The following is a 26,323-nucleotide window of genomic DNA, read 5'->3' on the forward strand; positions in this document are numbered from 1 at the left end:
ACCAGAAAAAACTCCCCTCCCATAAAGTGTTTATTTTCTGTAATAAATCATGTTTATGTTTAACATTAAATACTTTCTTTATATACTATAACACAAAGCAAAGCTTCCCTTTAGTGACATCAGAAGTTGTTAGCTCCCCTTGACACTAGTAAACATGGTTTAGTAGTGTGTTATCATGGAACTCTCTCAGGGAACAGTTAAATCAATGTTTGCCCGCTGGGCGCGACCATTTGATAAACGGGGAACGGTGCTTAATTAAGAAGCGCAAAAAGGAAGGATTAAATGAAGATAACAGAATAAAATAATATTTTTTTAAAATAAATTGTAAGCCTTTAGTTTATATCATATATGTATTTAATATTACAACGCGGGTCTTATACACAAGCGGCGCACCAGCACATCACACCCCTTTTCCGTAGTTGGTACAATCGTGAAGTAGGTTGGCTTGGGTTGAAAGTCGCTCGGAGCAAAAATGTTTCCCAGGGTCTGCCTTCGCGTACTCAGACTCTGATCGCTCCACCAGTAACGATTTCGTAAGGATCTCATGCTCAAAGCCATGCTGAATCCAAGAGGCTGACGACAACAACAAATCTAAAATAATCGCCTTTTTTTTCCCCAGCGCCGAAGTACTTTTTTGAACGCAGAGAAATCAGGATGCCCGTGAAAGGTGGAGGAAGAGTTGCTTTTCCGAATAAAAGCGAGAATGTTGTAAGTAGCCAATCGCTGCTGGAGGAATGTCATGTATGGTTTTTCAGAAATAGTTTTATGTTTACTCGGGAAAAAAAACACATGCGTTTAAAATATAAGGAGTTTTGATCTGAGATAGTGTATTTTAATTTTGTTTTTGATAATAAGGTGGTTTCACGGAGATTGGTTTCAGCCAATGGAATGCTGTACTGCGAACTTCACCTGTTGAGTTTTGCTCAGGGTGGACGTTAGAGTATCGGCACGCTCCTGTCAACTTTATCCAAAAGAATGTCCTTTTACAGCCGTCTATATATCATTCTAATGGTCAGAAATTATATTTAGCTGTTTGCTTGTCGTTTAGGTTACATACGCCCACGTCTAAATACCATTTCATAAAAACAAAACAGGGAATTGTTGTAGTGCTTTCGTTTTGGATTCGAGCTTCGGAAAGTGTTGACGTGTTTGGCCTGAAAAGTCAAGACTGAAGTTTGACACTTTGTCGTTTGGTCTCTTGTGAGGACTTCGGATAGATTGTTGACATAAGCATAAAAACATTACACGCAGAGTTATCTCAGTCACATGTATCGCACAGCCAAAAAAAGAAAAAAAAAAAAGAAATAATACATACCCATTTGATTCAGTTTTTTTTTTTTAAATGTTTATATTTACAAAACTAATTTCTTTCAAACTTTTGCATCAAAAAGTTTTTAATATCTAACTTTGTCATTCCATCAAGTCTGTCCAAACTTTTGACTGGCAGTGAACTCTGTCCAGTAACTCGCTCTTTGCATCAGCTCTAGTATTTAGGATTTCATATCAGCTCAACTACTATTACATCAGAATATAACTTCATTAAACTGTTAGTGATGCAGAAACTATTCCTGGAGCTGCTGGGACCAGGTCACCTTGACTCGATTTGAGTGAAACTATGGCTGTGTCTCATTACCTACTGTGAGCTGCCTGCATAGAATACATTTTGGGGCACCCATAGGCAAGTTCTGAATCAGCCAAGGTGATGATGCACAAAAATGCAGTCTAGTAGGCAGGGGCAGCTCACTATATTTTACAACTCAACCTATGTTGCCTCTTGTTGCCTCATCCAAACGGACTGCTGATCTTGTCGCCTCAGTGTGAAGGTGTTGCGTTCACCCCGCCATGGCCTCCTCATTTGGCTCGGTGTTTTCTGTCTGGTTTGGCCCAGCGGGAGAGCAGCTTGGGCTGCAGATTATCAGACCTCATTATTCAGGATTGAAGAGGCCTGATTCTGATGTTAGGATGAGAAGAGCTGTTATAATCACACCCAGACTTATGGCTTCTCAAGAGCCAATCTTCTTATACTCACACTCACAGAACTGATTTAAAGTCTTCTGTGAGCAACATTCAGTGCATTCAAGTTCAGTTCACTTAATTAAAGTTTGAAGACTCATTTGTTTGCCAAATCTGTACAGATGCAATATTAATATTCTTATGCATGTGAATTATTCTAAAAGTGAAAATTCTGTCATTATTCACTCACCCTCATGTTGCTCCAAATGTGTATGCTGTTTTTTTTCCCAGTGGAATACAAAAGCCAGAACGACAATTTCTTTCAGTTTTTCCCCTCCGTTAGGCCTAAAACAAACAAGGAGTTTTTCAGAATTTCCGTCGGGGCGTTCTCTCAGTATGTTTCTTTGCAGCCTTTAGCCACAGCCTACAATGTGTTGGATCCTTCACTGGAAACTGAAAGGAATACTCCCGCTGAACATTTACTCTTTGAATTCTTGCGCCAGAGAACAATACAAGTCGACACCATCATGACTTAAAAGTTTGCTAAGAAGTATTTCCTATTAAAGCAAGGTGGTATTTGGTCAAGTGTATCCACAGCAGACTGGGAGTGGCCTTGGATGGCAACATTCCCAGTGCATTATGGGTGTTTTCCTACCTATCTGTCAAAAGGGAAGACAACAGCCTTTTTTCTCTGTTTTCTCTAGTCAGGTAGCTCGGAATTATTATTTTTTTTTTTTGTCTTTCTACTCATCTACTGTATAAGTAGCCAAGTTTTATTGAAAGCCCATTTTGCCAGTTGTAAAATACCCCTTTAAATTTCTGCCTGTTTGCCACTAAATCATGACTTCTACTCAGAATATAGTGCATGACTAATATGAACCACTTTCATAATTTTTTGATGGTGTTTTTGGTCTGTTTTTGGAGTTAAACAGCCATGGTCACTATGAACACTGTCATTCCTGAAAAAAAGAGAAAGTCATACAGGTTTGGAATAACATGAGGTTGAGTGAATGATAACTGAATCCCCACTGTTGGGTGAACTAACGGTTTAGATATGGTTTTTACTATTAGAATTCCCTATTGTATTGTTTTTTGCATTTTACTGTCAAGTCTAATCAGACACAATCTAGTGGTGGTTCACACTATGGAGCCCCCCTGACCAAACACGTGGATTGCCATATTCGAATCCGGCCTAATCCACGGGAAGGCTTTTAATTCTGGCCAGTTGCCTTTAATCTCCCACGAGGTCGCTTGGCTTCGGTTTTCCGCTCCAATCATACCTTTTAATTAGGAATCTCTGTTTGTGTATTCATATTAGGACATAATTTCCTCTGATAATAGATGTGCACGTATACAACGAGGACAAAAACAACACGGAAAGTAGTTGCAATGTTCGGAAAGAGGTTTTCAGGCTATGTTGCGTCTCTGCACGCCATTGCGTGTCTTATCACAGCTGGTTTATTGCAAACGCTCTGTGCCAGGCACAAGGGCGCTCGGTTTACATTCCTCCTGCACAGGCTGCGCTGCCATAGTGGTTGGACTCAACAATGCTTCCACCTGTCTCTCACATTCACTTAAAAGGTTTGAACTAATTAAACTGCTAGCATGTGTTAATAATCTGTTTTGACACCCAAATTGCCACCTTACTTTAAAGGAGTATGTAGCAAACAGCAATTGTATCAATTGTTTCTCTGTAATAAAATAAACCTTGTTTGGTTTATGCAGATAAGAGCTGCTACAGTAGGCGAGGCCCTACCCTATTTTTTTTTTAGATTTTAGTTTTTTTGTCTTTAAAATATCTTTTCTTTGTAGTTTGTGGCTGGAAAATGTCTCTTAATTACATGGACGAGTTTGAACCCCTGTGCTGGATATTTTGGGCCTTTGCTCCACCTCGCCAGGGTGCACATCCTGTATACATGCACATTTATCAGTTCATGCAAGCTGTGTGATCGGTTGATCTCAGTAGGACACACAAAGTGATGTCAAGATCAGTTCTCATGTATTGTGGTTTCCTGTATTCTCATCAAAATGTAGTTTAAAAGAAAAATACCTACTTGTTTTGTTTCAGATTGACTTGTTAGACGGAATCTTCCGATTTTCCAGAAGTTGTTATTTCCTCCCTGGCCTTAAGGAATAAGATTGAGCTGATCTGGGAATGTACAGGATGAGGGCAGTTTGCAGTTTGCTTCCTCTGGTGCATTGCTTTTCTTTTTGAACAGTACCACACCCTAAAGATTGCTGACCCTGTGCACAGAGAAAACTCATTAGATCCTTAAGGCTCTCCAGACGTTGGCCTAATCGCCAGTTGATGACAGAGATTTCTGGGAAGTGCATCTCTGTCCTGCTCTATCATATTTGACATGAGTCATGTGTTGTGGATGCAATGAACATTTTGTAATTCCAGGTCCTGCTGCCTCTAATATAAGTTTCATAACCTTGTGGTTGAAAGTTTTCCCTCCCCTTAAGGGTTTCATCAGTTTGGGGTGTTATTTTCATTTATGGTTTAATTGAATTTACGATAGTGTTGATTTGAAGCAGATATGCATCAGTTTGTTTCAGCTTTCTGCAATTACTTAGTCATAAAAAGATGCTTCTTTTAGCTGGAGGGCAAATTTGTTGTTTAGAACACTTATTTTGATTTCCCCTGAGAACATGTTTCATTAGCGGATGCTCGTGGAGATTACTTAACAGAGGGACGCCGGCATGTAGCCTAGTTGTTTTTGAACACAATGTTATTGTTAGGGGTGGGCGATATCATATGACCAAAATCTTGTATCACGATATGAGTTATTTTATTTCACAATAACGATATATCACAATATAGTTATTTTTGCTTTAAATAAGGTTTTGTGACATCTAAATGTTTGATACCATTGAAATACCATAATTCTTGTCACCATTTTCAATACCACGTATAAAACATATCTCTCAAGGTTACTGAAAACAAGTAAACAGAAAAAGACAAAAAAAAAAAAAAACTGATTACAAGCATATAGGAAGACAAACTACAATAGAACAAAGGCACAAATTAAATAGACCTACCTGAAAAACTTCAAGCACTAGAAATAAGAAATACTGCATAGTATAAAGTAATCATATTTATATCAAAAAAGTCTATTATTATTATTCAAGTTACAAAAGTTATTCAGTCAAGAGCAGTGCGAGATTTTCTCTCTTTTGTTGTTTGATTAACATTAATGAAAGATGGCAGCAGGTTTATTAGGCTGCTTTCACTTAAAGGTATAGCAGAGGATTTTCCCGAATTTTAGAAAAGAACCGCCCTCTCCACTTTTTGAAAAAATGCACATGCGCAACACTCTACCTGCTCCCGAGAGGGAACGCCTATTAAACGTGTGCACGAGAGACCATGCACGAGCTAATCATAGCTTACATTAACTTTTACTAGCAGTGATTTTAAAAGGATTTCTCCAAATAGCATGCCAAACTTTACCTGTCAAGTAGAAACTTCGCGACTGAGGCATCAGTGGGAAGCCCAACCTGTGTTTTGAGCGCACGCCATCGTGTGAATCGTGTGCACGAGCACGTACGACAGCCTTACGTAAACATATCACCAGAATGATTGACACTTAGGAGGACCAATAGTCTTGATGATCCACCCGGAAAAAGAAAATCCTCCGCTATACCTTTAAAGACCGAATCCATAGATCGCTTAATACATCTGAGATGATTTGACAGATGCCGGATCTTCTCATTGTGATAACTGATCTCTGGCTAATTTGGTTTGATTAAATAAAACATCTGGATTAAGTTGTCTGAGATTATTGTGTGTTCTTGTGTTTGTTGGAAAGGGCAGATATATGGATATTTGAAACCATGATCAGCAATGTACAGGCTTTACATTTTTATTTCAATGTTGTAATTATCAATTTATTTAATTTTACATGTGAAGCATATTTGTTATGTGACAGCGTTAATTAAAGCTTGACAGCACATCTTTATTAAGTTATCTGCATCACCTGCGCTGCATCTAGCTACTCTCATAAAAGCTAAAAGCTTTTAATTGTCTTAGCCACAAATAGTTGGACAGAAAATAAGCTAAATGTCACAAAACATCAAAGACAGAATGAAGTTCACAGTGAAAAGTAATTTAATGCTTTGTTTGTCGTACAGAAGTTTGGAGAATGGCTTGCTTCCCACAATTAAAAAGTTATCTAAAGAGGCATGATCAGATTTTTTTTTTTTTACAACAAGACAGTGCTCCTGCCCAAATTGCAAAGACAACCCAGAAGTGGCTTGAGAACCATAACCATAGTATTTTTTTTTCTACTATGGAAGTCAATGGCTACCTTCAACTGTCTGGTTACCAACATTCTTCAGAATATCTTCTTTTGTGTTCAACAGAAGAAAGAAACTCATACATGTTTGGAACAACTTGAGGGTGAGACAGTAATGACAATTTATTTATTTTTTACTTTTGGGTGAACTATCCCTTTAAAAGTATTTTCATCCTCAATTAAACCTACTAGATCCCCTGTAATTATCTTTGAAAAAATGCTAATGCTTTAGGAATTACAAACATTTGCACAAATCCAATTATTGAGCAATTAGAGTGTCAGAGATGTGACCTCAGACAGACAGCAGAAGAGGGGAGGACTGGAGCGAGGAGGTGGAGAACGTGGGATGATGGACGAATGAAAGAGTTGTTTACACTAGTGCACTGAGACACCGGCAGTGAAAGCCGATCATTGTTTCTTCATAAATGTTCTCTGAAACAATGAAGCCCTCATGCTTGAGAGACCCTCAGAGGAAGAGGATGAAGGGGGGGTACTGAGTACTGGAAATCTATTAAGCCTGCTTATATGGGATGGAAATAATATAAAGATGATTCAAGATCTATTTTTCCACTTGTGTGGGAAGAAACATTTAGTTGATCTACTTCCTGGTGCTCTTACACTATGTGTGTACAGGGTGTTACTTCAAACATTGGGTGTATTTTGTCATTTAATACCACAGGACCAAAAGCGCTACCAAAAGCGCTAGGGCTGGGTTATAAAACGATAAAAAGGATTATTGCAATATAATTTTCCTTGATAAACTTATAACAAGAGCTTGAAAACTGTTGGATATAATGTTTATGCACTATGCAAATAATGGTACGCATGTGTTTTGCAGACCATCGCACTGGTGCCAATTCCTATTTGCCTAACTGATAAGAGCTGCCATTTCTGATGCATATGAGAAACATTAAAGGCAAACGCACCAAAAGGAGAAACAACAGAGCTACTCATTTGAACTGCGCCACAGGAACCATATCAGCTCGGCTCAGAAGACGCCGCCGCGTGCCGTGAGCTTAGAGCGAATGCACAACTCGCTTACTGTCTCTCACGCGACCACTAAACAGCGCTGTAAGATCCAGTGAGGAGTAGGGATGTGCTCACCGACAAATTTCATAAACGTTTAAATGGAAATTTACAACAGACACTTTGATGCTTCAAAAAGTTCATAAAGAGATCGTAAAACTAATCCATATGAATTGAGCGTTTTTGACTCAAAATTGAGACTCAATTGCTTTAAATCTGCTTTAAACAGATTTAATTTAGGCTTTTATTCACATATAAACATCGATCTGTGAACATATACAGAAGCTCAACTGAACCTACTTGACGCATGAGAACAAACCTCATTGGTTCTTGTGGAAGCTCAAACGTGCTGCGTAACGCGAGAATGAACCTCATTGGTTCTTGAGGTTGGTTCCTACCAGTCCTTTTCTCTTTATTGTAAATCAAATGAGCCAGATTACTGACACTTTCACCTTTTGTCTTTAATGGTTCTTGGAACCCCTGTCCCATTCTTTGAATAGCTAGTTATGCTGATTGGATTAGGAGTGGTAACACTCTAGAGTTTGGGGCGGGTTCCTATACCTGGATACTTCATTTGCATGTTTTGTTTAAGGTCGTCACCCAGGAGCTTTGTCTCCATTTCTAAACACTACCTTCTAAAAGTTGTAAACTACAATGTATACAGCATTAGTTAAGCCCAATTTATACTTCTACATCGTAGGCTGTGTGTATCGCGCGTACCCTGACGTGCGCCTCTCCAAAAATCGAACAAAGCGTCGATTCTAGGCGGACCAGTAGAATTAGTTTTGAATTTATTAGAATTGGTTTCAGTACCATTAAAATACTATAGTACAGTACCATGCTATATATAAAAATGCCATGATATTATCATCTGATGTTATCTATATACCATGTGCTACTGTACTTTTTTTTCATTAGAGTACGATTTGTTTTTTTCTCAACATTTTGTTTGTTTCGTAGTGAAATTTCACAATTCTTGATGCCACTGTCAATATCACAGAAAAAGTCAAATGCTTTTGAAAACTTTTTTTTATTTAAAAAGTTAAATATAAATACTATTATGTTTTATCTTTTTATTTTTATTATTTTTTGTATCTTTGAATACTAGATTTTGTGTCCATAATGTGTCCTCTTTAAAGTTTGCATAGGATTTAAATAAATCCGGACTAAAGGCTTTTTCTTCTTTTGAAGAAATTCTGTCATCTTAGACTTGCATCTATTATTTCAGATAAACAGTTTTCGCCCACTTTATTCTATTTTATTCTAAATCTGTATTTTTTTTTTTTTTTTTGTATTAAAATGCTGGTACTTTGTGACATCCCTATTGCCCCTGAACTCACATTATCTGGAAATTGCTTTGGTGCTCGTATATTCCTACACCCTGAGCTCAAATACTGCCCTTTCTCAGTGTTGTGATCAGTCAGCACATTAGCTGTGAGAAAACAACCTCTTCTTTTACCAGAATAACACTACAAGGCTTGAAATGTCAATCAGAATTCATTGTCCTTAAAAAAAAGACACTACTGTCCCCTACCACACCTTCTTACCCGCCGGCCAGCGGTCTGTCGACATTCCACACTTTGGTTTTGAGGTTTCTTTTATTTAGTCACTGCTCTCGAATTCCCAGTGTAGCACTACTCAATCATTCTGAAACATCTTGGTATCCCACATGGAAAACAGGGAGTGCTCATTTCGTAAGCGGCAGGTTTGTGTTGTCTGCTGCTAGTAAGAGAGTCTCCTGTCTTCATCAAATTACCTTTCAGCACGTCGTCTCACAGAGCTCTGTCCTGATTGGCTGAAACCCTGCTGTGTGGGCAGAGCCTTGTGCCCTTATATGTTCCTGAGGGCAGATCTGTTTTTTTTTTTGCTATGCAAAGCATTGTGGGAAGTATACAGGTGAAATCTGCTACCTTCTTATCTTTCATCATTTGTTTGTTTTGTTTTAATGGGATTACTCAGCAAAGTAAAGGAATGTGGATAGTTGACGATCACCGATCTGTTGAACCGCTCGACCTGAGAATCGCAGCGCAGGATGGCTGTTAGGTTTCTGCATCAGGTAACCTCTGCAGGGCCTGTAATGGCTATAGGTGTGCACCTGATACCTAAGGGAAAACCATACGCCGGCTGATCGGAGCTCAGGCTTGTCCTGCTGTGTTAGCTTTTTCATAGCTGGACTTTTGACCTGAAAGTAAGCATGTGCTAAGCTACATTAGGTGCAGGCATTCAAACTGAGGGGATGGTGTGTGACTTCAGTTACTGAATCAAGTGAAGCAAAACTAGTTTATACAAAGAAGAACTAGAGCAAAAAACTGAATCTAGATGACTAAACGTATCCGCGAGTTTATATACAGCCTTTTATTGTGAATTTGTAATGTTTTACATTGATAACAACATTTCTATTACATTGTATGCTTGGGTTACCATGTAAATACTTTAGTGGCAGGGTTGATCTAAGTTTAGAATTGAGGAATTGGCTCCTTTTCAATTCATGTGTGTGAATTTAAATTAAGGGTATGTTTGCACGACGACGATGTGTTAAAAACGGAAAAGCTTTTTCTTTGTACAGATGACAACGTTATCAAAACGATCCCCGTTCACACTGATCCGTTAAAACGACTTATAACGCTGTATTATGCATGCCAGACAAGTAGTTGATGTCACTTTGTAAAGAAAGACAGCGCAAATACGCATTCTTACAGAGCACTCGAGACGAACGCACATGCCTATAGACACAAATTACATAATTACATTTTTAATAGAAGCCTATAGTCTAAACATGTAATAGCCTACGCATGTGCATGACGTCACGTTTTCACCGATTTGCGTTTTTGTAGTTTACGACATTATGATAAGGGTGTTGTTTTCAAAAACGTGCACTTTGCAAACAACCACCAAAACGCCGTTGTCGTATAAATGAACAGCCAAAACGCATAAAAAGTCTTCCGTTTTTAGTTGAACATGGTGTCATGTAAACAGACCCTAAATTTGCCACACCCCATAGGAAGAACAACACAGGTAATGCATTCTGGAAAATGAAGTGTTATTATCTATCTATCTATCTATCTATCTGTGTATCTGTCTAAATGTCTATCTATCTATCTATCTATCTATCTATCTATCTATCTATCTATCTATCTATCTATCTATCTATCTATCTATCTATCTATCTGTCTGTCTATCTATCTGTCTGTCTGTCTGTCTGTCTAAATGTCTGTCTGTCTATCTATCTATCTATCTATCTATCTATCTATCTATCTATCTATCTATCTGTGTATCTGTCTAAATGTCTATCTATCTATCTATCTGTCTGTCTATCTATCTGTCTGTCTGTCTGTCTGTCTGTCTGTCTGTCTAAATGTCTGTCTATCTATCTATCTATCTATCTATCTATCTATCTATCTATCTATCTATCTATCTATCTGTCTGTCTGTCTGTCTAAATGTCTGTCTGTCTGTCTGTCTGTCTATCTATCTATCTATCTATCTCTCTGTATCTGTCTATCTATCTATCTATCTATCTATCTATCTATCTATCTATCTGTCTGTCTGTCTGTCTGTCTGTCTGTCTGTCTGTCTAAATGTCTGTCTGTCTGTCTGTCTGTCTATCTATCTATCTATCTCTCTGTCTATCTATCTATCTATCTATCTATCTATCTATCTATCTGTCTGTCTGTCTATCTATCTGTCTGTCTGTCTGTCTGTCTGTCTAAATGTCTGTCTATCTATCTATCTATCTATCTATCTATCTATCTATCTATCTATCTATCTATCTATCTATCTATCTATCTGTGTATCTGTCTAAATGCCTATCTATCTATCTATCTGTCTGTCTATCTATCTGTCTGTCTATCTATCTGTCTGTCTGTCTGTCTGTCTAAATGTCTGTCTATCTATCTATCTATCTATCTATCTATCTATCTGTCTGTCTAAATGTCTGTCTGTCTATCTGTCTGTCTATCTGTCTGTCTGTCTGTCTGTCTAAATGTCTGTCTGTCTGTCTGTCTGTCTGTCTGTCTGTCTATCTATCTCTCTGTATCTGTCTATCTATCTATCTATCTGTCTGTCTGTCTGTCTGTCTGTCTGTCTGTCTGTCTGTCTAAATGTCTGTCTGTCTGTCTGTCTATCTATCTATCTATCTCTCTGTGTATCTGTCTATCTATCTATCTATCTATCTATCTATCTATCTGTCTGTCTGTCTGTCTATCTATCTATCTGTCTGTCTGTCTGTCTGTCTGTCTAAATGTCTGTCTATCTATCTATCTATCTATCTATCTATCTATCTATCTATCTATCTATCTATCTATCTGTCTGTCTGTCTGTCTAAATGTCTGTCTATCTGTCTGTCTATCTGTCTGTCTGTCTAAATGTCTGTCTGTCTGTCTATCTATCTATCTATCTCTCTGTGTATCTGTCTATCTATCTATCTATCTATCTATCTGTCTGTCTGTCTGTCTGTCTGTCTGTCTGTCTGTCTGTCTATCTCTAGAAAACGTTGTATATCCTGCTCTTTACTCCTTTATTTTAGTTCAATGTTTAATATAATTATTAGTTTATTTTAAATATTAATAGAATTAATAACAGGTGCCATTGTTCATTTAGAACTTTATTTTGCTGTGATAACGCATTGATGTTTCTGCTTAATGTTCATTTTTTTGATGGTTTGTTTGGGGTTTCTTTGCTTGCTTTACTTTTAGCTGATTGTATAACTAGATTGCATGGATCTGTTTAGCAAACACAGAGAACCATAACAGTAAATATTTTAATGAGCACATGATCTCTTTCTCACTCAGCACAGCCTTCGTTTATTTGCGTTTTCTGTTTTTATTGTTTATTTATTGTTTTGATATTTTAACAGAAGCTTTTGGCATTAGTGAATGTGTTGTCACGTTTGAATGTGCGGAAAACTTTGCAAATACAAAGATAAAGTCCCGGTGCATTGTTCCATTATCATGTTGCCATTAAAAACGAAGTAAGTGTTTTGATTCGCTTATACACAGTAATAACACAGCCCATGATACAATCTGATGACTGTGCTTGAGGAATTTAATTGTAACCAAACAGGATATACATGAAAACATCTGAAGAACTACTTTTCTGTAGCCGAGGCCTTTCATTTATGATAAAGAAGAGTTTGACATGCACATGGTTGTGGAATGTAGGGTCGGGTCAAAAAGGAAGTGGGTAAAATTAGTCTGTGCGGTACACATGCCTGGGAGTTTGTCTCTTTGAATAGATGTTTGGGTGTGCGTCAAGCGTGGCCTCCTAATGACCTGCATTGCACATCCTCTTTTGACTAACTCGGTCTTTATCTGCACGTCATTGTTAGACAACTATTGTTTTACCATCATTTTTTACAGTTTAAGCATGACCTCTTTCTCAGTGCTGTGAGTTATTTTTGAAAAGGCTCCATGAATGATGCATCAATGTAAAACCCACCATAATAAGGTTACGGTTTACATTAATGAACTCTCCAATCTCACGCTGGGAAACATGCCGCTATCCTGGATTAGACGCCGCCTCATTCCAGAATCACTGTGGCAGAATAACTGGCGCCGCGCTCTGCACTTGTCCAGACATTTTCTTTTGAAAATTTTACTGAGTAGCGTCAGATTGCACAGCAGGAATGCTCTATATAAGGCAGAAGACGACACTGTGACCCTCAGATCTCCTTACAGCGTGTTCTTCAGTATCAGAATGGTTGTGATGTTTGTGGGTTTTGGATATTTGGTATGCAGGGGTGCTGCGTTTTTGTCACCAGTAGTTTCACCGTAACCCTGACCTGCCCTTAAAGCACTCCATCAGCTTCATGCCTTCTGTCCATCTCTGTTTCCATCAAGTTCATTAGGGATGGCCCGATACCGATACTGGCATCGGGGATCGGGCCGATACTGTTAACTGACGAGAGAGAGAGAGAGAGAGAGAGAGAGAGAGAGAGAGAGAGCGCACTTCTGTTGAATGCTCTTGATTGGATCATTCACTCAGCACATGTTATTTGGATGAAAACTAAATCGTATATGTAAGTAAAGTAAAACATGAACTGTTACCTGATTTAAGTATAACGAGTGGTTCCCTATATTATTACAGGACGTGTGCAGGTCAAGAAGTTCCATGAACGCAAACATCCAAAGTGCGCGCCCCGCAAACCAGCGTCTCAGCGCGTCTTGCGCTTGTACGGACGAATTCACACAAAATTATGTAATAACGCCCGTCTTGGCGAGTATCCTATAGTAAACAAAGTCGGTTATATCTCAAATGAACGTCGCCATGTTCAAATGTGGTCCGTGCGTTCGGTCTTAAAGGGGCAGCAGTCTAATAAACCTGCTTCTGTGTTTTAATGTTAATCAAACAAAGGACAAAGAAATACTCACTGCTCTTGACTAAATAGGCTACCCTTTTCAACTTTACAAAAATATCTATCTATATATCATTTATACAGTAATGAATATGCTTTTTTTCACATTTGATTACTTTATTCAAATTTCTGTTCCTGTTAGATCTACCTGAAAAACTCTAAAAACAATTTGATTAAAAATTATTTAATTTGTAGCCTTTCTTTGTTCTATTGTATTTTTTTTTTTTGTCCTTTTTGTAATTCGATTGTTTGTTCTTATTTAGTTACTGACTGGTTACTTGTTTTAAATTCACATTAATTAGGCTGGTAGTTTTTGTTGTAGTATCAAAATTGGATTAAATAATTGGGATCGGTTACGGTATCGGTATCGGCGAGTATCAAAAATGAAAGTATCGGTATCGGACTCGTTCTGCAAAAAGTGGTATCGGGACATCCCTAAAGTTCATCACTCATGTGCCTCTTGTTTAAAGATTTCGAATTATGTTTTTTGTTGTTTCTTTGTCGCACTCCACGATCCATCAGTTGAGAAACACTGGTCTAAATAAATTGGCAGCCACAAAGAACAAACTCTGCACTTGTGAATGTCATTGTTTATTAGTGTAATATTGTCAAACTCGCCAAACAGCGATTGACACACACTGTTATGATGCGCAGGAATCAGAACCCGTTGACCTCAAAATGAACCTCAGACTGATTATTGGACTTACACACATCTGTACCCTCTAATGTATTACATGAGACACTTTTAAACTTCTAAATTTCAGTTTTGGCTTTTCACATTCATACATCCAGCCTGCAGGACACAGCATGAGGATAGCAACCAGAGATAACAAACACACTCGTGATAGGCGTTCGGCCCAGTTTCCAGTCTTCACTGTAACACTTCTGCTTAAAAGCTTTAGCCTGGATGCAGATGAGCTACATGAGGACATGACTGTAAAACAGCCAGGAAGAGTTCTGACTTACATTTTACTAGGGCATTATGATTTCCGCAGTGCGTAAAAAGTGGACAGAATTGTGGAATCCAGTCATAAAAATGGATTTTACTGTATAATGCGGAATATCATCAAAAGTGAATAAATCCAAAGCACTGCTGTACACTTCAAACCGAGTGTGTGAGAAGTGCTAAAAGAATATGAAGTCTGCATGTTCTGCGAATAGTTTCATCTACAACATATTCAAGCACTCGTGACTCTCATGGTGTTTTCAGCATCTGCCATTTCGCTATATGAGGACATTATGATTTTTATCTAAAAATATTTTATCTAATTATACTTTATCTTCACGACCATTTCACTGTTTATTGTGGAAAAAAATATTGTCATATCATATACACGGAAACCCAAAGGTCTTTATGACAACCCGTCAAAATAAAAGTTTATTTAATTTGTAGAAACTGATGTAAATAATAATAGGAATTGTTAAAAGTTCATTTTAAAAGACTAATAAAATTGTGGTTGCACTTTATATTAAGGTGTCATTGTTACAGTGTAATTATATATTTAAGTACTGAGTAATAATAATTTACTATATGTACTTACTATAGGGTTAGGTTTTGGTTGAGGGTTAGTTGCATGTAATTATGCATAATGTACTGTTATTACTATGGTAAGTACATGTAACCTATGTAACAAGGACACTGTCAAATAAAGTGTTACCAAAATTGTTAATGTTTTAGGACTTCATTTGATTACCACTGTTATTGATAATAGATTTGTATTAAATCATAAATCCAGAAAAATTTAAACAGATGACATATTGGCCCTAAAAATGTTTCAGTTTTATCCAGATTTATCCAGTTTGCATACTCTTTTTTTTCCAATGACCGTCTATCTCACCATTTAACATGCTTCCGGCTGCATAGTAGGCAATTATCGGGTATAGTGGAGTTGCTATTCTGAGATGTTAAGTGTGTGTGTATAACGTTTCAACATCCAATGCCAGAATCCTGTTCATGGTATCGTTTACTTCACATAGCAGGAGTGGACTCGGCTAAGTGAGGTGTCATCCCTTCGGTAATGACAGGAAAGCTGGGATGGCATCGGTAGCTGTTGTATAATTAGAGGAAGGAGTGGCGCTAGAAGAATGTGTCTCGTCTCCTGTAGCCGTTTGGACGTGTTTATATGACTGACACCCCTCAACTTCAGCCCTTCCTGCTGCTTGAAGAAATTCAGTGTGATGTACAGATGAGCCTGGTTCATCCACACATCCAAATAAAGCTTTGGATTAAATGTGCCAGCCGTCTCCTGCCCTACTACGGAAAACACCGGATCCCCGTCTGAGATGCGCCGACCCTCTTTACGATCATCAGTTAGATGTAGTGGACACAGTTGCTGTTAAAGCCTCATAACCGGATGGTGAACGTTGGGCATGGTTTATTTAGCTCTGCTCACTAGTTTGGTGATGGAGGAAAATATGCCGGCTGCTCACTCAGTGAAACGGCTCGATTTGTTTCTCTTTGAAGATGAAACGGCGCTTTAAACGAGTCGGAACAGAACAGGGTCATCTGATTTAGGACGCGGGAAGTGGATGTGGACTTGGGTAATGTGCTTGTTTTTCTGTGCTTTGATCTCGATGTATTGTCTAATAGAAGTGTCACTGTGGATCTGGACTTTCTGAAGTGTCTCTTAAGAACATGCCGAAGTATTAGGCCTGTTTTTCTATCAATTTTTTAAGCTTTACTCTGATGATGTTAGTAAAACGCTGACACTTTTCCATACTTTCTGACTTTTGCGCTTGAGCAGAACAGAACTGTTGAATATTTTAGAGTGGTTAGAGACAACTTTTAATAAGACATGAACATGGCGGAGAGGCGCATAGATTTAATGTTAGTTTCTGAGAACAGTGCTGATTCACCTTATGTCAACTGATCCAGTCTTTAATCGTGTTTGGAGTTGCATGTTGAGTTCAGTTTTTGTATTTATTATATTGCTCACTTGCAATATATTTAATGTGCTTCTTTTTTTTTACACTTTTTTTGGGAGGCATTTGGCTTTTTATAAACAGTAAATGTGAAAAAATAAAGAAAGGACATATAGTGCATATAAAGTTGGATCATATGATATCAGCTGACAAAGTTGTTTCAGAGGCAGAGCAAGTAAAAACATTTTAAATAATGTGCATATATAAATCATTCACACTAAGATCATAAACATGCATTATAAAAGTAAATAAAATTATTGTTGATTTAAAATAAGGGTTTTCTATTTCAGGAAATTTTAAAACGTCTTCCTGTGATCAAAGCATCATTACTCCAGTCTTCAGTGTCACACGATCCTTCAGAAATCAGTCTAATATGATGATTTGCTGCTCAAGAAACATTTTATTTCTAATTATTGCTATTATTAATGCTGAAAACAGTTGTGCTGCTTAATATTTTTGTGAAAAACAGTGATTTTTCCCTTGAAAGTTGAATTGAAAGTTCAAAATAACAGCATTTATTTGAATAAAGAAATCTTTTGCTACATTATAAATGTCTTTACTGTCACTTTTGACCAATTTAATGCGTCCTTGCTAGATAATTTTCTTAAAAAACAAAACAAAACAAATCTTACAGATTCCAAACTTTTAAATGGTAGTGTATCAATTTTAAACTAGCTGGTATTTTCCTCTAGATTAATGCTGTTACATTTATCACACTGTGCCATAACTGTTTTAAGCATTAATTGTAAAGTTAATTCATTATGGGCTGTTAGGTTCTAAAATAGGAATTGTCTTTTATTTAAGGAAACGTGCAGGAAGGGGGGAATGTTTTATTACAAGAGGAACCATATGGAAAGTGACAGTGAATTTCAAGGAGACTCTTAATCATGTGCTAATAGTCCGCTCACCGCTCTAGCCGAAGCGCTCTGAATTCACTGAGGAACGCAGGTTATTTCTCTGAGCTTGTTAGAAGTCGTGGTACATGCAGAGAGATGTGTGTGTGTGGTGTCAAATTTATTTATGCTGAATTACACTGTAGAAATTGGAAGGTCTTCATTTACACCATTAACCATTTACATCACACAATGATTATCTGTATTTAAAGGTGCTGGTTTTTTACCATAATATCACTGAAATTGCTGTCTTAAAGGAATAGTTCACCCAAAAATTAAAATTATGACTTCACTTGAGGTATATCGGGGCCTTTGGACTCTATAGTCACCCTCTGCCTGTCAATCCTTTCAGTAGCACCTCAATGCAGTACACAAGATCCGAGGGGAGGAGTCGGATCTTATATAAGGGGTGGAGATTGGTAGGTTTAGGGGTGGAGATGGGTAGGTTTAGGGGTGGGTGTAGGGATCAGGGGGTGGAGATTGGTAGGTTTAGGTATGTAAGGTGGGAGGAGTTGGATTTTATCCGACTCCTCCCCCCGGATTTTATGCTCTGCAGTGAGGACCATCTCAATCCTTTTGCTCATTTAGTCTTGCTGACATAAGGTTGTCTGAAATGTCTTTTGAGTGCAGAGTTTTGCAGAGATGGTGTGTGGTTGAGGGTGGGAAGGGACAAACAGGAGAAATTTCTAACAGCACATTCAGTTTTGTGTCTTTGATACTTTTTAAATAGAAATTTTTAATAGACACCAGATTAAATTGATTCGAGACACTTGGGTTTCGACCCTGCATCATCTAAATGTGCACCAAAGCTCAATGTGTCTGCAGATTTCTTGCTAACTTCTAGGCAACTAACATAGTGTACTGTACATGGGTTTTGACCAGGGTGCGAATTACGGGGGGTTCGGGGGTTCTGAAGGACATCAAAACAAGATGTTGTGGGGGGTCAAAGAAAGTAGTCAACTCGTAATATGAAGCTTTACCTATAAATAAGATACATTTCTAGCTCTGAAAGATTTTAAATGTTAACCGTAACCCAAATTGTAACTGTCATACCATTAACATTAGCTGAGCACTGAGAAGTTGAATTAAATATAAAACCGTGCTCATTCAGGGACTTGTATTTATTGCATGGACGAAGAACATAATGTGTTTTAACTCTTTGCCCGCCATTGACAGATTTTTCCGGCTTAGCGCTCCCTGTCATATTAACACGCAATGACACACCTTCTAAGCTTATGTAAGCAGATGCATATGTAAAATAAAGTGATCATCAACAATAGACAGCATTTAAATCAAAACTAATGTTACTGAATGAAACGTCGTCCCAGGACGAGCTTTAGGACTGTGAAGCTTTGGGGGTGTTGATGGACTCGATCTTCTGCATCTCTGTTTTGATCATCATTCTGAATCCGATCTGGATCTGACAAAAACACAATTAACTTTTTGCTCAAAATGTTGCTTTTTTATGAAACTACCCACTTAAAGTGTTGATTAAAAAAAAGAATGCATGAAGCATTGTTGTTGTTTTTAAAGCAGAGGCTCTGTTCTTTCTTTTTATATATTGCATGTTCAGATATTCATACAACAAAATATTATGGGGGCCACAAAACTTTTGTGAAAATGATCAAAAATGCTGGCACTGGCTGGCAACTTTTTTCAAAAATGCTGACAGGGAAAGAGTTCAGTTTGCCATCTTTAATACTGTTAAACTGAATGTACAAAGTAAGCTTTGCTGAAAATATCCTCAACTTAACAACACCGAAATAGGAGCATGCTGTTTAATTAATTGCGTGTGAAAGTTGCCTTTATTACTAAAATAGTATATGTGTGTGTGAGAGTGTGAGTGTGTCTGTGTGTGTCTGTGTGTGTGTGTGTGTGGGGGGGGGGATCCAATCAATTCAAATCAATAAAATCAAGCCCATCATTTCTGTTTCACAGAAATACGCCACATTATGGAAGTAAAACGGGCTGATATCTGTACATAAAATAAGATACGGCTACATCAATAAGAGGAAGTGTTTTTTATAGTACTTAAAGTCAGCATGAAATGGAAGCTTTGTTAGCCTTTTCTTCCCTTTTCTTACATATCTGAATGAAACCACTTCTCCAACAAGACAAAATGATGTTTGCTATTGCTTTGATCTCACGAGTGACAGGTAGTCCTGCCCTCATGCGGAAGAAAGAGAAGAGAAGAGATGTCACTGCAAGAGGAAGTTATTTTGATGGAAGATTATGTGGGCACATGAATATTATTCGAAATTGCACGTAGAAATCATACATAGTAAATACTTCAATATTCCATAAAAAATAAGAATTGTCAATTTTGATTTCATGGTGACTCTAACAAACCATATTTAACATTTGGTGTGTCTGCTGTTAGTATTTCTTTTCACATAAATATTAATTCTTCCCAAAGTCAAACTGTATGATTTCTGTATTGCATCTTTCAGTGTCACTCCCCAGAGTAGGTTTTCCAAGAAACTAGATTACAAAGACTTTCTTTTTCCATCCATTGTTGGAGTTGTTCTCTGGGACAGTTAGTGCTTTATTTTGGAGGACTGCCTGTCCAGTGGAGCAAACAAAGAGCATCAGTTTGTGGATGTCTGTGCTGCTTTCTCTGGAAGTGTGAGCGCTCGCTCGCTCTATTTTTACACCCCAGTGTTCTGAGAAAAGAGTGACTGTGCTCCAGTAAGTCTCCCATGTTGGAGATTCATTGTTTTGTCATAGGAATGATGTCAAGGCCTTTTTGGTCACATGTTAAATTAGTGTCTGTGTTAGTGTCAGGACTGATAATACAAAAGAACCACTTGTATCATGTTGTCATAGAGCAGCTTGACACTGTGTTGCTCTTATTGCAATAAATGACCACATTTCTGTGGTGCTAGCAACATCAAGGTTATGGGTTTGATTCTTAGAGAATAAATGAACGCAGTGTTTAGTGTTAGTTGCTTTAAAATCAAAGTGTCTGCCAGATGCACAAATGTAAATGTAATATGTAAGGCGCCTGCTAACAACTAATTTGATCATCATTGATTAATCTGTTGATTATTCCTTAAATTAATCAGATATTTCATATCTGGCCCAGTGTTCTTATAAAAACAATGTGCAAGTTGCATACATATAAAGGTTACAATATTGTAATTGATAAAAAAAAAAAAAAAATCTGTTGCTGTAAATAACTTTTTTTCTTCAAAATCATTAAATTGAATTGTATATGTGATCAGATGGGGTCAGTAACTTTTTTTTAAAGAAATACTTTAATTTCGCAAGGATGCATTAAATTGATCAAAAATGTCAGTAAATACATTTATAATGTTACAGAAGATTTATATTTCAAATAAATACTGTTCTTTTGAACTTTATATTCATCAAAGTATCCTAAAAAACAATTATCACGGTTTCCACAAAAAAATAAACAGATCAACTGTTTTCAACATTGATAATAATAATAAATGTTTCCTGAGCAGCAAATCAGCATATCAGAATGATTTCTGAAGGATCATGTGACACTGAAGACTGGAGTAATGATGCTGAAAATTCAGCTTTGCGTCACAGGAATAAATTACATTTTAAAATCTATTCAAATAGAAAACTGTTATCTTAAATTGTAATAATATTTCACAATATTAATGTTTACTGTATTTTTAATCAAATAATTGCAGCCTTTGTGAGCAAACATAGAAGACATTCAGAAATATAAAAAAATCTTACCAACCCCAAATCTTTGAAAAGTAATGTGCATGTATCATAATATCTGCACAACATTTATAAAATTTTAAAAGTAACATGTAAATTCATAATCAGTAATTATCTCTGTCTAATTTGAAAATGTTTTGGCCTGAATATTTAAATAGTAGTAATAATAATAATAATTTGTTACATTTATATAGCGCTTTTCTCTGCACTCAAAGCACTTTACATATAGAAGGAGGAATCTCCTCAACCACCACCAATGTGCAGGATCCACCTGGATGATGCGACGGCAGCCATAACTCCCACCATACACCAGCTTACTGGTGGAGAGGAGACTGAGTGATGAAGCCAATCAGTATATACTATGAGGATGATTAGGAGGCCATGATGGACAGATTTGGGCAAATTTGGCCAGGATACCGGGGTTGCACCCCTACTCTTTTTCCAAAGGACATTCTGGGATTTTTAATGACCCCGTTTTAAAGTTTCATCCGACGGACGGTGCTTTTTGACAGTATAGTGTCCCCGTCACTATACTGGGGCATATACACAGACCACAGGGTGTGCGCCCCCTACTGGCCTCAATAACACCTCCATACAGCAGTACTGCAAATACGTGTGCGCTCTTCTGATTTAACATCTTCATGTCCAGGTCAAGCATGTTATAGTGTGTATTAGCTGCTAGTCGCGTCAGCGGGTCATTATCATCCTTAGGTGTTGTGCTAGTATGAACAGAGACGACAGGAGATTGTCAGTGGCCGTAAAACCCTCTAATCTTCTTTTCACCGCTAACAGAGACCATGTCATGAGTGCCTGGTTCATGACCCCTGATCTCTTCTTGTCTTACCTGGAATTCCCAGAATGATGTGTTACTCACATGACAGATTATGTTTACAAACCCAGCTGTTGAAGGTCATTTCCGTTGGATTTGAGTGACATCAAGCTTACGTCATCAAGTTAATGCTGGGAAATGGATGAGGTCAGAGCAGATGGCGTTTCCACCATTTCCTCATTTAGACTCTCTTGTTTTGGTGTAGACGCTTAAATCAGTAACCGAGGAAGTGCTCGATCTCACAGCTGAACGTTCTTCCTGAAATGTATCGTGGCGTAAGAAGGAATAATCAATAGTTTTACATAAATTTGTGAGGGGTTTCGGGTTTGTATCCCATTTTATCCTGATCTAAATGCAATAAGCCATTAATTATTTTAAGACATAAATAGTAGTGATGCACTGACATCTCGGCAACCCAAAATATTTGTCCAAAAATGAAACGATGTCTATTTCATGTTTTCACTTTTCATTTCACTTTTAGTCTATACTGTTCTCAGGAGATGCATAGACAAAACTTCACTAAACATTATTGATATCGCGCCTCCCTAATAATTGCAAAAAGCTTTGTTACATATGATATGAAACGTAGTCTGGACTTTCAAATCTGAAGAGGAGGAGCATTTTGCTAAATATACTGTATGCACTATATTACCTAAATATTCATTATATTTTTACTTAACCTGTTGTCTTCATTATTTAATGTATGTTAAATATAATCCGTCATGGAAACAAGTTTCTATTACAGCCACAGTTTAAATGTTTATATTTTAACAAGGAATTGGAGTAGAAGAAACTCTTATATTAATAATTATATCATTAATATAATATAATAATACTTAATACATAATAATTGTCATCACTAATAAATAAATTGCATAAAGCCTTACATATGCTTAAGAATGCAAATGCAAGTAGAAGATACTCTACTAAAGCATAAAAAATGTTGCAAAGTTTCCTCAGCAGTGCGCAATGTTGAAATATTAAAGTGAACACCGTTATCCTGCGGATCGCTGCAGTCTCTTAGGAATTCTTAGGAGTGTGTGTGTGTGTGTGCATACGCTAATATTGTATACACTCCATCTGTACACGCGTATATGTTGGTATTGATCCGTGTGTGTGTGTGTAAATGTAGGCTAGTTGTGTATTAGGATTACATAAGAAGAGGAGCCGGCAGAATTGTAGCGAGAGAGAGAAAGAAAGAGAGAGAGCGCAGACATGAAAACGGTGCTGTGCCGAAAGTGGGCACGCGCTGTGCAGTCGTTCAGGACTCGCCGTGGCTCTGTGAGTCTTATTTATAGTCCCTCTCTCTCTCTCCCTCTCCCTCTCTCTCCGGGTGCCTAATCTTCTCCGCCTCAGAGCTTAATTAGATTGGAGGTCGGGTGGCCATGGGGAGAGATGAGTGTGAACTGGCTCCCCTTTGGTTGCTGCGTGCGCCTGCAGAGAGCCCAGAGATGGAGGCGGCGCGGAGGGGCGCGAATCGAGGTGCGGGGGGAGTCCAAGGAGCTAAGGAACAGCTTCATCATCCTCTTCTCACCCAGGCATGCGTCATGCCTGCTCAAACTGCTGGTGGGGATGGGAAAAAAGGCGCTTGCGGTGGCTTGATCCTCCAGGGATAAACCCTTCCATCAGCTGCCACCTTAGAGAGAGGATTGTCGTGTTTCTACCCCCCTTTCCTAGATCCCGCAGTAGAGATCTCGGGGCTTGATTTGTACAGAGTTGGTTTGTATCGCGTCAGTGGGCGTGTTTTGTGATTGTGTGCAAAGTTTTTGTCGTATATATCATGATGTTTTGTGTTGTGTGTTAGCGTAGCGTTTGGGTTTGTGGCTTTGTTTGTGCTTGGGGAAAGTTCTGGTGTTGTGCAATAATCTGATGTTGCTCGTGTACTTTTGAAATAAAACTTTGCGAATGAATGATAATGATTGTGAAGCGAGTGGAACGTAAACCGCAGATTCAATGTTTAATTGCAACGTAACAAAGCATCCTTGCTTGATGTGCGTGTGCAGTAATGAGCCGGTAATGCAGGTGCAGGTGTAGGTGTGTGTGTGTGTGTGTGTATGGAGTGGTCTTCACTGGCTCCTGTCGCATAGCGTAGCTTTTGCTGGCAGCGGCTGTACTGCCTCTGTTGATCTATCTGCCGTGCTGTTTAAACTCTTTCATTGTCTGGGATTTGTGCTTCGGTCATTACCGTGAGATGCAGAGGGGAGCAGGTGTTTGGGTCTCTGTATCCCTCAGGTGTGAGGCGTATTTTTAGAGTGACTGGCAAATTAGCGTGTGCGAATTGATGTGCATTTGGGCTGGGTGATGTATTGAATATTCACAGTGGTTTAGCAGTGAAGTTAAGCAAGATTATGAATATTGCAATCATTTAAAATGTGCTTTTTTATCAAGTTTACTAATGTCATTAGACTAGTTTCACAATCCCTCTTGTCTCAAAACTCGCAAAGATGAGAGTGTTAAGACAGAGATGTTCTAATCTCTTAAAATAAATGAGCAAAATTGCCAAATATTGTTTTTAAGATTTTAATATTTGTGAATCTGTCCAAAACTTAACTTCAATTATTAATTAAGCCGCCTTGTGGCATTTTTTTTCCATATATTTAAATGTTTTAAATATATGTAAGCATGAATGCTGTTTATTACTATGTATATTGTTATATTGGTTTCTTGTGTTCATTTGGTTTAGAAAACATGCCTTGATTATTTTTAAATAGATGTTTTAGTTGGTACATTAAGCAATTTTAATCTACTCTGAAGAACCTTTTAAGCCATTTCAGAGAAAATGTATATATATGTATAGTGTGTGTGTGTGTGTGTGTGTGTGTGTGTGTGTGTGTGTGTGTGTGTGTGTGTGTGTGTGTGTGTAAGCGTGCATGCTTTTTCTCTGAAATGGCTTAAAAGGCTTCCTTCAGACCTGGTGGATATTTATAAATACTATATTATATTTTATTTTATCTATACCACACAGCCCTAGTGTGTAAAATTGTGATGCAATTACTGGGAATATTCTTTGTGCATTGGCATTCTGATGTTTTGTGAACTTGTTGGTCTTTTTATATTGTTCACCATCCTATGCAGCTAAAACACATCAAAATTAGTAGGGCTGCCCCCAACTAAAGATTTTCCGAGTCGACTATTAGTTGTTCATTTAAGCCATTAGTCGATTAGTCGGGAGAGAAATACTAAACCATAATAATGATCATTTAAAGTATTAATTAAGGTCTCAAGCGCACCCATAAAGCTTGCCAACATGACTTTTCTGAGATCAGAACGCAAATAAAATAGATAGCATATAATATAAATAACATCCTTATAATGAAATTATTTTTTAAGTGTAGGACATAAATATACATTTTAAACAAACAAATAAATAAATATACAGCAAACTAAAACACTTAATAGAGAAATAGGCCTATTAATCAGGCTGATGGACAAGTAGTCTTAACATTTAAGAAAAATCTGTTTTTCAGAGGTCAGAACACAAAGAAAATAAATATACGTTATAAAAATGAATAAATAAATGAAACACTACAAGAATATGGACAATTAGGCTATACCTGACTCACCATCACTCCGATCTCAGTCATATTATGAGAAAGACACAAGAGAAGTGAGCTCCGTGTCTTGCTCACAACGAATCCGGCTTTTGAGAAGATGCACTCCGGTGGCGTGGATGTTAAGTTAAACATGTTAAGTTGAACACATTTATCTAGGTTAATGTAGAGCAAGTGGCCACTGGCTATGTAAAGTAGTATTACGTTAGCTACTACTTTTTTTAATTACTCATGTTTGAGGTCGCACATCAACTTCGTCAACCCTCTTCTGCCCGACATATTACCGCATGCGTGACCACCAATTCCTGTGGAGGTTCAAATTTACTCGACCAGTCCTCATCTTGTCGACTTTTAGGGGGCAGCCCAAAGAATTATTGATAGACAGATATATTGTTTTAACCATATAATGAGCCAATTTGATATTACCGGCCTGACGTCGCTTTGGCTGATATACAGATGTGTTTGTTCATTCTCGTATCAAAAACCTACCAATAGCCTCGTAAATAGATAGTAATCATTTTCAGTGAATATTGTGTAAAATAACTCTGTTTGATCTTACAATTTTAATAATTGTAATCGTAATTGACCACGCTGCTTTCTAGATACCAGCATCAGCCATTAAACAACCCTATATTGGTTGACCACTAATAAATATCAATTAGGACTTCCCTATCATATGGAGGATTTTTTTTATTATACAACTGTGCCTTTGCTTTTGCTCAGTTATTCTGTTGACAAGTGTGGCGGTCGATTTACTGCTCTAGTGTGTGTGTGTGTGTGTGTGTGTCCTCTTTGTCAACATCTAAC

At 37.7% G+C, this 26,323-nt stretch overlaps 1 protein-coding gene across 3 annotated transcripts in view; it reads left to right on the forward strand.

Moving 5' to 3' along the window:
- Nucleotides 1–26,323, forward strand: part of tjp2b (tight junction protein 2b (zona occludens 2)) — an 86,206-nt gene that overhangs the window by 21,982 nt on the left and 37,901 nt on the right. Inside the window, exons 1-2 of one of the 3 annotated variants that reach the window (XM_079895953.1) lie at nt 453–533; nt 620–708. The exons of 1 other annotated variant lie outside the window; for it this stretch is intronic. In XM_079895953.1, the coding sequence (XP_079752079.1) occupies nt 655–708 (54 nt within the window). In that variant the 5' untranslated portion in view covers nt 453–533; nt 620–654. Of the gene's footprint in view, nt 1–442; nt 709–26,323 lie in introns of those variants that run through there. One more of the 3 variants, XM_079895952.1, reaches the window with a different exon arrangement.

This window comes from Squalius cephalus, assembly GCF_949319135.1.
Source record: "Squalius cephalus genome assembly, chromosome: 16".
NCBI lineage: Eukaryota > Metazoa > Chordata > Actinopteri > Cypriniformes > Leuciscidae > Squalius > Squalius cephalus.